The following is a 13,888-nucleotide window of genomic DNA, read 5'->3' on the forward strand; positions in this document are numbered from 1 at the left end:
GGGGCAGCCAGCAGGGGTCTTAGCTTGTAAACAAGCAAAATGACTCTTTTTTTCTAATATAATTCCACAAATTAACAATCTGCTGCATCCAGGAGCAACATAAAAGGGTGCTGTTAGAATCACTGTGACACACTCATTTAGGGCGTTATCTGTTTCCTGGCAGTCAGCACAATGCGCTGCTCCTGTTTCTCCCTGCAGAGTTTGTTGCTGGAGTTTGTGCCTTAATCATTTTCCTTCCCCATGGGCATTGTTCCTGCCTGCAGGACGTAGGGGTAACTCCACCACCCAAGCAGATGCTCATGAACAAACATTTAGACTTCGTAATTAATTAGTCTTCAATATATTTGCTCATGCATTTTAGAACCTTGAGAATAACAGCGCTGATTTAAGCACACATTTAAGAAAGTGGAAAAACTCTGATAAAAAAATCACAATTTATGGAAAAACTGATCCTCCAAATAAGGAATGTGGAGGATTTATATGTGAAATAATAAGGAAACAACAAATATAGTGTCAAAAAGTGTTTGCCTCCTTTCTGATTTCCTATTTTTATATGTTTGCCACACCTAAATGTTTAGATCATAAAATAAATGTAAATATTAGACAAAGACAACACAAGTAAACACAAAATGCATGTTATTATAACATAAATAAACTCTGGTGTATGAAAGCTGAGCTCAGTTTCTCTAGCCACACCCAGGCCTCATTACTGCCGCACCTGTTCTCAATCAAGGGAACTCTTAAATAGGACCTGCCTGACAAAGTGGAGTAGAATAAATAATCCTCAAAAGCATGATGTTATGTTTCAATCCGAGAGAATTCAGGAACAAATGAGAAACAAAGTAACTGACATCTTTCAGTCTGGAAAAAGTTATAAAGTCATTTCCAAAGCTGTGGGACTCCAGTGAACCAAAGTGTGAGTCATGATGAAAACATGGAGCAGTGATGAACCTTCCCAGGAGTGGGCAACCAAAATTACCCCAAGAGCGCAGCGCCAACTAATCCAAGGGGTCACAAGTGACCAGAGAATGACATCCAAAGAACTGCAGGCCTCCTTTGCTTCAGTTAAGGTCAGAGTTCATGATTTACAATAAGAAAGAGACTGGCCTGTAAGGCAGAGTTCCAAGACAAAAACCAGTGCTGAACAAAAGGAGCACAACAGCTCGGTTTTGTCAAAACATCTTAATGATCCCCAAGACTATTGGGGAAAATACTCACAAAATCTGAACTTTTTGGAAGGTGTGTGTCATATCTGGAGTAAAAATATCATAGCATTCCAGAAAAGGAACATCAAACAAACAGTAAAATGTGGTGGTGGTAGTGTGATGGTCCAGGGCAGTTTTGATGCCTCAGGTCTTGGACTTGCTGTGGTTCAACCATTCGTGACCTCAGGCTGAAGCACACTTGGGTTCTACAATAGAACAATCATTTATGGTGATCCAGGATCACCAATCACTTTTTCACACAGGGCCATGTAGGTTTGAATTTTTTAATCTTTTTCATCTTTGTCTAATATTTACATTTGTTTGATGATCTGAAAATATTGTGGGTAAAAACAAAACAAAACATGCACTTCAAACCACAATACATGAGTTAGCAACATATACTGAATGTGAGCAGCATGTAAGCATGTGAATCCTGTACAATATGGGATTATGGGATACAATGTGCTAAGTCAACTGTTCTGCTTGCTTAGCAGATCTGCATATTCAGATGATGTAGAGATTTTTTTTTTCATAGCGTCAAAGATAATTTTTTTGTATTTAATTTAATTGTTCTGCCAATTGGAGACCCTTTCTCCTGGAAACTGTTTGTGTCATATTAAATATTAAATCCTGTGAGTTGTTCTGTGTTTTTCGTAGCTGACAACGATGCATGCTGTCAAAAACTGCAACTGAACTTTTGTTTCAAGAAAGAACTTTACTGGCTGCACTCCTACCTGGAAGATGGGCATTAATATGAAAGACTGTATATAAAAGGTGGATGTGACCACCATGATTGTTTTTAAAGCTTCTTTGAAAGTGGATCTATATCAGCTGGGGCTAAAGTTCAGCACCACCCCCAAGCTGTACTTCTCTTGTTTATGGACCAGATATGGTGCCAGCCAGGTTTCCTGTTGGACACTCATTATTGGGGCAGCCATGTGACCTCACTGAACATTCATTGATGTCATCCATTGGTTCTGGACTCTGTTTTGGTGTTTTGGCTACTGCCATGTTGGGTTCTGGGAGCCAAGAACCCGACAGTATCCGACATATTTGGACAGGAGACCAGAGCTGTGTCCCAATTCAGGGTCTACATCCTTCGGAGGCAACATATGAAGGCTGATTATGTCACAGCTAGGCGACGAAGGCTGTCCCAATTCAAGGGCCACTCCAAATGTGGTCGACAAATGGATCCTTCATTTCCCCGGATTTTAAGGATGGGTCAGGTGCATCCTTCGTGGCCCAACCTATCCCAGAATTCACAGCACGGCCCAGCCAATTCCAGTTTCCAACAATGGCGGCAGCTACTTAGTTTTAATATTACTCTTATTACTCTTACTGGGTTGCAAAATAAACTTTTAGCATATTTTCAGGCGAGAATGTGGGTGTGTAAACTTCAAATATCTGCTCGATTTATCGAGACATCGCATATTTGCAAAAGTGCTCCGACGTTTTCAGAGACGTCTGTTACCCACCCGCTCGATCGCTGGCCGGGTGGTCGAGGCTCACTAGACCTGGCGAGAACACCGGAATTCCAGCACATCGTTTTCAGACCCCCTGCAGTCTTTCGCTACTCAGGTTAAACATGGATATATAAGTCACTTAGATCACTTAAAAATGTTGCTGTTTGGCTTTTTTCAGTGTTTTATTTGTTCCTGAGTTTGGCTGAGATTAAAGTTTTGGTTTTCACACAGCATCAAGCAGAAAACTGATTAAACAGAAGTGTGAGATGGTCGAGAATTTACTCCAATGTCCTGTTATATTTTAGTGAGCAAAGAGCAGACTGAGTTTATCAAACTCCACCAAGACAGCTGGCGACGCAAACGTGAAGGCTAGACCGTCCCATTTTACAGCCTCGCACCTCCAGCTTTTTTTGGTCTTTGAAGGACCCGGCCCACGGGTCCTTAGGCCCAGCCAATGGTTAGGGATGTGCTTATGTTTATATATTAGCAGATAATTAATGCTTTACTGAAGACTAAACCTTGATGATAGCAGAGTCTTTATAACCACACCTAAATGTCATTCCATCAGACACCATTAAACACAGCAACGGTCTGACCAACATGCTCTTTCAAATGTATTCAACACTTCTCTGATGGGTTTTTAAGAGAGAGGCAGGAATTCATAAAATATTTCCAGTCAACACAATATAATCTAGTAGAATATTCTATTTGATCGAATATTTCTAAGTTGTTGTTACAAGCTTGTTGGAGCAGATGCTCTTTACAGGCCCCACAGAGTGAAAGCAGAAAGCAGTAACTCAGGATCTCCAGAGGGAGCTGTTAAGGCTGGGCTCAAAGCCTGCCCGGGGCCACTGCGATCCACCCTCATTGCCCCCCTGGGACAGCTCTGAATTGTGGGGTGAGGATGAAGGTGGACGTGGTGTCAGGGGTGAATTGCTTTTTAAATTCCATCAGTGTAATTCAGTTTCTGCTTTACCTGCCACAAAATACATGCAGGTTGATTTGCATAATGCTTTGGGTGTAATTAGCTGACAAGAAAAATACATAAAGGTACAAAGATTCAGCGCAGCTCACCTCAAGCTCTTCCCACTTGGTGTAAATGTTAAGTAAGAGGGAAGCACTGTCTTCTCTGCTGGCATTTCAGAAATCCATCTTATCCTCTCCTTTCTGTTTCCAGGGAAACCGCAGACATGCAACACAATGTATCAGTGAGTCGAATATGACGTGATGAAACAGTGAAACAAGAGGAAGAGGAGGAGGGGGAGAAGAAGTGAAAAGACTTAGAAGGAATATTCCTGTCAGAGAAATCAAATATCCAAAAATAGGAAAATATAGACTCTCCTTCATCTTCCACATGCCGTCCTCTCCTTGCCTTCCTCTGCTTTCACTGTCTCGGTACACAGGTACACACAGAGAAATCACATCTAGTACTTCATAAAATACCAATAAACTTATAGATCTAACTTAATTTAAAGGCTATAGAAAGTCAGTTCTTCAGCAAATATCATTTTTAAGCCTCCACAGATTAATTTTTGCACAATATTAATTTACCACCATCAACACAGTCTGGACTGGTAGACCAAGGCGGGGCACTAGAGAAGCTATTTGTTCTTCACCCCCTGACTGTCTACTTAGGCATATGGCCTTAGTTGAAGCTCCTTTGGGAGGATGGGGTATCAGGTCCGCTGTCAGGGACTGTTTGGTGCCTGTACAGCTGCAGGGAGATCAGGGTTTGGATTGTCAGCAATAGGCCACACTCATTGTCGGTGGTTGCTGGACTCTGCTAGAGCTGCCCTGTGTTTATAACTTTTGATGGACAGAATTTTGAGGTACTACCAAGAGCCAGTGGGCGTCTAGTTTGGTAGCCTGATCTGTTGTGCTGAAGAAAGAGCTGAGTGTGAAGGCCAAGCTGCTGATTTGCATCCCCACTCTCATCTGTGACCACAAGCTGTGTGTAGTGACTAGAAGAATGAGAATGAGCTTCTTCTGAAGGCTGTCTGGACTCAGAGATGGGATCAGGAGCTCAGGCATTCAGGAGGGGCTCAGAGCAAAGCCGCTGATCCTCCACAGCTACAGAACCCAGCTGAGGATATGTACTTTTGAGACATGCTGTAAGAGAGAGAGGAATGTTTGAGTATGACCTCCACAGTAAACCTCAACTGAAAGCCCAAGGAAACAATATGTTTGACTGAACCCACGTCATTATCGTAAAGCCTCCAGTACAATTTCACAGACTTAACAAATGTATGCTGTTCATTCTCAGAGTGCACAGGTGTGACTTTGGTTATAGCTTTGGGGCATGTTCTTGACCCTAAAGCACTAAAACTGAATCTAGTTCTCAATATGCACCTGAGGTACTTTTACTATGTTGTTTATTTATTGTAGGATTCACTTTTTTTATTATTCGGTCTATCTCTGCCTGCCTATCTAGGTGTCAGCTATCTAAATACCAGATTCTGCTCAATTAAATAAAAATAAAAGAGTAATGTATTTTTCTACAGGTGTGGTTACTTAACCATAACATTGATTAAAAAACCCAGCATGATAAGAGGTGATTAAAATAGCCTTCACCTTAGGAAATGTGCTTTTTGCCTGCTTGAGGGGCACTTTCACTCTTGATGCTTGAGTATGTTTTGCAGCTAATGGTTTTTGCACACCAGTAAAACTGTGAATGCAGGACTCTCATGCATTAGAGGTTTTTATATAAAACATCTCAGTGCTTCAGTGGGCATTATAACAGGGTTAGGGTTAGACTATTTTGGGATCTGCAGAACAAAGAAGAATGTAAGATGAAAATGGCCCTTCAGGACATACCGGCTGCAAAGTAATCTGATCAGTGAGGAAACCCACAGGCAGCTGAAAGGGCAACAAGAGGGAAATAAAATGCAGGCTTTTAGAAATGAGCATTTGTTGAGATGTATTTCTCCCTTAATCAGGCCCCTTAATGTCTCAAGACTTCATCGTCCCACATCATCCCAACAGAGCACTTTGCTCTCACACTGCAGCCTTACCTGAGTTTCTAAAAGTAGAATGACAGGCCGAGGCTTCAGGTCTGGATTCAGGAGACAGGCACAAACTCTGGATCAGGTGAGCGTGTTGTGCTGCTATATTCTCAAGCTGTTCGGTAACATGCACTCATGCACTGAGTACTTGTGTTTTGTCTTCCTTTACTCCCTTTCCTCTTCTTATTTCCCCTCACCATCTAGCTAGCCCCTGTTGGAGGCCTCTTCCTGTTCAGGGAGTTCTTTCTTCCCACTGTTGTCAAGTGTTTTCTCATAGGAGATCATCTGATTTTTATATTTTCTCTCACAGTCTTTACCTTACTATACAGAGCACCTTGAGGTGAGTGTAGTTGTGAACATGTATAGTTTTGAATGAAACTGAATTGAATTTGTCACCCAGAAACAATTCTTACTTACACAGCACTGGTGATTTTTGCGTTGCTCTCTGTGTTTCTGGCACTTCAAGTAGGGATATTCACCAGGACTAGATATCTATTAATAATAAACTATATATTGCATAACAATTCATCCATGCAACAAAGAGCAGGGTGCACAGCTACAGTGATAGAAAACCTAACAGAGAGTTTGTGTTTGTGCTTTGAGCCATTATATTTATCCCTTTTCTTTCTTTGGCAGCTCAGCCTGTGACATCTCTGTGGCCCAGCGTGGGTGAAGCATTACAATCATAGTAAGGATGTAAGATACACAAGGAAAAAAAAAGTTAACTCCCTCTGGTGCAAGGAATCCAATCTGATGAGAGGAGAGGAGGATGGGGGGATTGGCTGAGGCTGAATGCTGTGGGGTGGGGGGAGGGGGCCTCATCCAACATGTATGAACAGCAGGATTAGAGCGGGGATAGTCCTGAGAGCCAAGTCCTGCTGTGTGCCTTTTTCCTGCATTACATCACAGCCTGTTCATGGGAGATTTTCTAAATGGCTATCATTTTACTCATCCAGGGAAAGACACTGCTGCGGGCTCTGTTTCTACAAGCATAACACAAATATAGTAACACCATAGAAGAAAAAATAGAAATGAAGGTGCGGCCTTTACGTCAGTAATGGCAAATTGTCTTTTTAGCAGGAAAAACAACGTTTCTCGCTGCCGATCCTTCACTTCAGTACTGTATATGTCAGTCAGCTGAACTTGCTCAAGCAGCACAGTAGCCTATCCACAGTCTCCCTAGCCCACCTCCCCCCTTTTTGCAGACAGGGCGCAAAAACGCTCCATAAATTCTCTTTGGGTGCATTACCGAGCAAGATGGCGCTCTCGCTGTCAGCACCTCGGATAGCTCCGGCAGCTCTGACAGAAAACTGAACGTTTGTCCCGTTTTTATTTATTTTGCAGAAGTGTCATTGTGTGAGATGTTCGCTGGGAGCTCTCAGGTGATGTGAACGGCATCCAGGTGTCGGGAAACTGAGCAGCCAAAAAAGAAAGAAGAAAAGAAAACGAGAGCCACAATCCACAAATCAGGATCAAGTTAACAGTACTTTTGCAGAGGTGAAGGAAAAACTAGATTTTGGAGGTCGGGAGAATTTTTTATTATTATTTTATTATTATTTTTAAATATTTTTTGAAAAAGTCCTCAGATTGTGGTGACTTTATATTGAAGGAGGACTGCGTCTCTGCCCGCATCTGTCTTAAATCACACCGATAAGAGGAGGAATGGAGGGGCGCGTTGCGAAATGACATAGGTCCGCTTCGGAAGGGAGAAATGAAGCCATGCTCGAGAAATAGTGTCGCCTAATTTGCTTTCCTCCGAGTCCTGCATTTGCTTTCTCTTTCGGTCATTGCCACGCCGGCTGTGAAGATGCTGGCTCTCCTGATGATGATGTCTTCAGGGTTTTTCAGCCCCGGCTTTGCTCTCAGCTCCCATTTCAGCTCAGGTGAGCCGACGCAGACACTGTGCTTTTATTTAAGAATGCTCCTTAAAGCACTGACAAAGCGAGCACATGTTATCATTGCTGAATGCACATCATTATATTCTATAGAAACGATGTGATATCCCCACCTGCGATTGTGTGTCCTTGCATTGGGAGGGAAAAAGCGATTTAATGAGAAATTGTGGCTCCAGCGTGTAAACGATGCCTATTTTTAAAACCTCTACACACACAGCTCTAATATTTGCCTCCACCCAAAACCTCAGGACAGCTGAACAGTTCAAAGGTGATCTGGGTGGAAAGGTGAAAGGGGGTAGGGAAGTTGAAAGGTGAAAAGCAATTGTGGGAGCTGAGGAGCAGAGGCTTCCTCCTAATTGGAGCAGGGAGAGGAGGAGTAGGCTAGCTGGACTTATCCAATTAATGCTGACAAAGGAGAGGATTATGGGAGACAATGAACGGAGGCAGATTACCTCACATAACGATGAAATAATCAGAAATCACCGGAAACCAAAATGCTTCCTTTTTTATGATTCAGCGTAAGCAACTGCTGGCCTGTCATTTCGGTGGTTTCTATGGCAACCAGGAGGCAGCAATCTGTAGCATTCCCATTTTTTTTCTGTCCACCTGTGAATAATACATGAATTTATTACTACTGTCTACAACAGCACTTTCAGTTTTTGGACCGCTTTTTTGAACATAAAGCCTTCTGTGAGCCATAAGTCTAATGCGCATGTCTGTTGTCTTCCCTTTGCTATTCGCCAAATATGCTTAAGTGCATCCCCGCCGCCTTCCTTGCAGTGGCTACAATGGTTTCATAATGCCCTCCTGCCCTTTTCAAAACACATTATCTGAATTGCATAAATCCCTCTTCCCCCATTCCAACATTTAGCCTCTGCAGCATTCGGTTTGTACCAGGTCACTAAATGAGAAAACAACTCTGTATTGTCAGAGTCCCATTTGCTCAAGAATATGAGTCATGACCTGTTTGTGTGTTGTGCCTATAAAAGTGCTGAATTTAATGCTTATATTTTGAGTTGTCAGTTGTGATGCAAATGCATCTTCCCCATATGGTTTTATAATTTAGAGTGCTATGTTGTGACCAAGGTGTATCAGACTCTTTCATGTGGGACCAACATATAGAAACAAAGCTGGCCCAGGAGCCAGAACCCAAAGTAACTACTTTGCAAAGTATATATATAGATAAGTGATGACATTAATTACTCAAAAAGTGAAAACAATGGATAATTAGAAATATTTCTACAGTAGATGTAGGCAGGTGGTTTGAATCATAGAGACGTAAAAAAGATTTTTTGTTTAGCTGCAGAAACTCTACATTTCTAAGTTTATCCCATCTTATCCCAGACTATTTATCATGTGTATTGTAGTGTATACACAATATATTGTATTTGACTTGGACCTGTGCTGTCAGCTTCTTTTAAAAAGAAAATCTTGGCTATAGGTGAATTTGATTGGCCTTAAATGTAAATACTTGCAAACTGGGTTACTGCTCTAATGTACCTTGCATCAGTTTGAGCTGCATTTATGTGCCGCATGGATTAAAATGAGTTTGACATCCCTTGTCTAAAATAATGTCAAAGGAAAACTGAGAGATTTTTCAACCAATAGACCAATTTGTCATGTAGATTTGGGAAATGCTGACTCTCAATAATTTATAGTAAATCTACCTGTCTTTACCTCAGAGGTACAGACTGTATATTAAAGATGGACTTGGCCCACTGGTTTTAGATTCTGGCTTTTGAAGCATTTTAGCAGCTGCTGTTTTAGGGGGCCTCATCCAATTTTTTATGTCTTGATAGATTAGCTGTTGTGTTCCTTTTTGTTTTTCCTTTTCTTTGCGTAATGTTTCAAATGCAGTTAAAAATGTAGCTTTTTTTTAAATAAGGGAAAAATCAACTGCAGAAGCTGCCTGATGTAGCTGAGAAATAGAAATGTCAAAGCAAATATGATTATAGAAGGACAAAGTGAAAGAGAGAAGGCTCTCCCTGTGATGACCGTTGTGTAAGAGGGCGGATACAGGGATGACATCACAGCCCAGTAAAGGCAGGGCTTGCTGATGATGGTGTGGGTGATTTTTACTGGCAGCGCTGGCTCGTTTCCCGGGCCCCAGGTTATCCATTTCATATTTCTCAGTGGGCTCTTGGCTACGCATACAGCAGCACGCTCTAATTACATGGACACAAAACAGAAGGGGAAGCAGGACACGGCGTGTTTGAAACCCCCAGCAGACCTTCATCTCTACAGGCTATCACTAAACAACCAGGTCGAGCTGCTGGAGGACGCAGGCAGGGAGCCAGAGGAGCAGGTAAAACCCAGTTGAGAGGGGTTGTTGACTCGAAGATGTATGACAGGAGTTGGTCGAGGAGGGCGTGTGTTGATCTTTGATCTTCACACTAAGGAAAAAACTAGGTTGCATCCAAAAATCAGGGATTAAATGTGATCGAGCAGCTGATGTTGAAGCTTTGATGGAAGGGGAAGCTCAAACTGGTGGCAACCTACAGAAGTGCAATGTACAAAGCTATGATTATAATTTAAATTCATGCTATTTACAGCAATTGAAAAGCCTCTAAAAGCTTCCTCCTCTGATCTGCACCTTAAAACCTCCTGTTAGGAACAGCTCTCCAGTACTCACACTGATGTGAAGAGATGAAAGGACTGTGTGAGTCTTTGCAAGCACAAGCTGCTTTTTTTCCAGTTGTGTTTTCAGTTTCTGCAGAGCAGCTTGTTAAAAAATTCATTTCTGTACTGAAAGACCCGGAGTGTCTTAAGTGAGGCTGCAGCAAACATGCCTCTGATTACTAATAGCTTTTGCACTCAGAGAGCTTCTTTGTGTTTGTGCGTGCATGTGTGTGTTCGTCTGAAGAATAATCGCTTCTGATTGCACACAAACTATTTTTCTAGACGGAAACAAACAGCCTCCTACGCACGTGTCTCCACCTCGGTTCAAATTAAGATCCAGCTGTTGTGATTTAAGGTGAATTCCTGTCAAACTCTACTTGTTTTAGAAATTCTTGGGTTGCATTAGTCGAAAAGCACAAACGTGCTCTCAGCACTGATACGTTAATAGCTCGATGCAACATAAAGATGCCGTCAGCAACAGCCAGGCTGTTTACCATTGTCTGAACCCTGAATCCTTTTTACCACGGCGGCTTGTAAACACTGTACATCTGAAATATGTCCAACATATTGTGGACATTGCATTGTAACTGCTGAACCTGCTGCACAGTTAAGCTTCTGTACCTTAAAAAGAGCACAAAAGGTTAAGATCTGGCAGTCTCTCACATCTAAAGACAGCGCTGCATAAGCCAGAGTTTTTAGTTATAGACTATAAGATTTTGCAAAGACTGTGGATCAGTGTCTCAAACACTGCAACCAGAATCTTATAGGGATTATTTCACGTCTATCTCAATAGGCCTGTGCTACAGATCTGCAGGATCTTGGGTTTAGCAATGGAATTTCAGATTTAACCCAGGGTTATTTTATTTATTTATTTAGAATTAGGGAGGTGCTCATTTCTTAACAGGCTGCATTCACAATGGTAACAAATGCTGCAGACCTAACTGGCCCCAGAGCAGGTTCAAAATAAGAGACTAGTCGTTTAAATGGAAAATGAGATTGTCTGATGTCTCAGTGTTTTTCTCATGAGAATTCAGTCGTGAAAAACAAAGATTTTTAGGACGAGCTCTATTCTTTGCCAGCTTTCCTGCTTCTGCAAACAATTGTAGCCACGTTGCATTATTTTACAAGCCTTAATATGATTCTATAATCCTAAAACATGATTCTAAGCTGTGCGTGTAGCAGGCAGAATGTGGACTCGGGATGCAGGAACAAATTCAAAAGGCATCTTTAATGCTGTTACCTGCAATAATAAAAAGCATACATGAATAGAGGGCAAGAGCTGGGAAACAAAAGAGTGGAAAACATGGATTCAGAAAACACACACACCATGAGAGAGGACACAACAACAGACAAGGGGAGACTCGGACAATAAATATACATCGGGTAATAATGAGAAGAATCAGCCACGAAATACAGCGGGAACAAATCAGGCATAACAGGAAAGGGGAGGTTACACTCAGCACAATGCACAAAAGAAAAAGAGACTGCCAAAATAAAACAGGAAATGGAGGAACAGAATCGATCTTCAACAAAACCAAAGGAAGGAACAAAATGCATAAAACAACAAAAACGTCAAATAACAACAGAAGACTAAAGCCTGCTTATAATCCCTTCACAACAACAGATGTGTAATCCACCAAAACTCAGAACCCCGGATCCAAGACCCAGGGACCGTGACAAAAGGAAAAGCTTAATTTAAGTAAAACCTCAATTTAATTATAGTCAGATCCTCTCTTGCCTTAAGGATCAGGTAGTGATACAGATAAGTCTGTTAGCTTACACGGCCAGCTTTCTTTTCTGGCATTTATGCAGCAGTTCTCCAGCCTTACTGACCACCAAAACCACTTAAAGTGCACAAGGATTCATAGCACACACACACACACACACACACACACACACACACACACACACACACACACACACACTGGGTGAAGTATGGCACGTTTTATTGTTTAACCGCCTCAGAGTTGCTTTTAATTTCTCAAATATTTTCACTCCACTGCCTCTTTTATGTGAGAACAGTGGGTTGACTTATCACCCTGATCACCAGCTTCTTGTGGAGGTATCTTGGCATGTTGGACTTGCTCTGTGGCTTTTGACCACAGCTGTGCTTGTGTGAGAAACAACACTGCACAAAGTGGACACGACACTGGGTGAGAGAACAAAGAGAGTGCTCCTGTTGATGGTGTTTGCCTGATGATAATAAAACTTAAGATGTGTTTGATTTTCTCAGAATGTTAAAAAGAAGTTTTATGATCTCTTAATGCCAAAAATTTGAGATGATAGGATGAAATATTTGGAGAAGTTGTTCAAAGTAAGGGCTCCGATAATTCAGTGACTGCAGGAACATCAGGAGCCAAAAGTCTGATGTTTAATGTGCTTTAGTTTTCTCACAAAACAAATTAGAGCAGAACAGAAAGTTAAACATTCATCCCTTTGGATTTGGGCGTGTGTCATACCAGCTGTGTGTAAAAAGAGCTGTGATGATTTTAACGTCTCGTGGCGATTCAAAGGCAAACTCAATGAAATAATAATGAAATGTAATTCTTCATTGATCCTTGTGGGGAAATTCTCTTGTCTTTCTGCATGGTGGCCAGGGTCACCCGTAACACAGCAGCATAATAGACTCATCAGGGTCCAGCATCCTGCCTCTCTGCTGCTGTACAGAGATGGTCCAGCATGAGGCTCTGTGTTGGCCAGCAGTGTGATTGCTGCTCTGTAAATGAAGTGGGATTCATCTTAGTTCATGAGTGTGTGGGAGGTGGGACCACCTACTACTGAGCTGAAGCCACACTTAATTAAAAAAGTGTCACGGTCCACGCAGAAGCTCTTTTTCCACACAGGAGCACTGCTTTAAAATGACCTCCTGTCCAATATCAGTGTTTCCAAAACCACGGTGACTTTGATTTATATTAGTAGGTATTCAGTGTTTTTTGTAGCTGCCTAACGTTCAGTTTTTATACGCATGGCTGGGTCTATGTGCATCTATGTGTGGCTCTGTGACAGACTAGTGGTTAGCCCAGGTTGTACTATCCCAGTGAGCATATAGAGCAATACAAGCTGTTTCTTTGCATTGCTTTCAGTCCAGTAGAAGTCAGAGCTTCACAGTTACAGAAGATGCCCCCACTGATCACTAAGGCAATCCAAAGAGCTTTAGCAGCAGTTGGCATGAGCTAGTCACTAACCTTGCTCACAGCAAACAGGCTGATTACAGCTGATTACAGTGATCAGCTTCTCCTTTATTTTGATGTTGGACGACAGGTTGCACACACATCCACCTGTTCTCTCGTTTATATAACAGACTCAACGGTAAAGCAGTGCATAAGCCCTAATGATGATGATGATGATAATGGATCACTAGAGCTTTAATTTTTACCACAACGGGAGTGTTTCACCTCCTGATCCTCTCATTGCTTGTTTCTGTAGATATTTCTGCACAGCTGGAGAGTTTTAGGTTCATTTCTGCTCTGATTTCAGATGCAGCGGTGCCCTTGAGCAAGGTTTATTATCCTGCGACTTCCATCTTACCCTGTTCTGTGTCTGACTAATGGGATGGATGATGGAGTGTGACACCCATCGCCTCTTTAGATCTCTTCTGTGCTTTCCCTCTAGCTCTGTGCCTGGATCCATGTCTCTGCAGGCCCTGATCAGGTCCACTGAATTTCACAGTTGATCAGAGAGATTCTGGTGTTGTTGACTAAATA

At 42.0% G+C, this 13,888-nt stretch overlaps 1 protein-coding gene across 2 annotated transcripts in view; it reads left to right on the forward strand.

Annotated features, from left to right (window-relative positions):
* Positions 1-6,931: 6,931 nt before the first annotated feature.
* Positions 6,932-13,888, forward strand: part of aatkb (apoptosis-associated tyrosine kinase b) — a 69,314-nt gene continuing 62,357 nt past the window's right edge. The window contains exon 1 of one of the 2 annotated variants that reach the window (XM_086304476.1): positions 6,932-7,553. In XM_086304476.1, the coding sequence (XP_086160602.1) occupies positions 7,478-7,553 (76 nt within the window). In that variant the 5' untranslated portion in view covers positions 6,932-7,477. Of the gene's footprint in view, positions 7,554-9,679; positions 9,871-13,888 lie in introns of those variants that run through there. The other variant, XM_086304477.1, reaches the window with a different exon arrangement.

The sequence above is a fragment of the Aulonocara sp. 'chitande type north' Nkhata Bay genome, linkage group LG8 (genome assembly GCF_057382095.1).
Source record: "Aulonocara sp. 'chitande type north' Nkhata Bay isolate Kocher_YH1m ecotype deep benthic linkage group LG8, A_spYH_male_GT1.1, whole genome shotgun sequence".
Taxonomy (NCBI): Eukaryota; Metazoa; Chordata; class Actinopteri; order Cichliformes; family Cichlidae; genus Aulonocara; species Aulonocara sp. 'chitande type north' Nkhata Bay.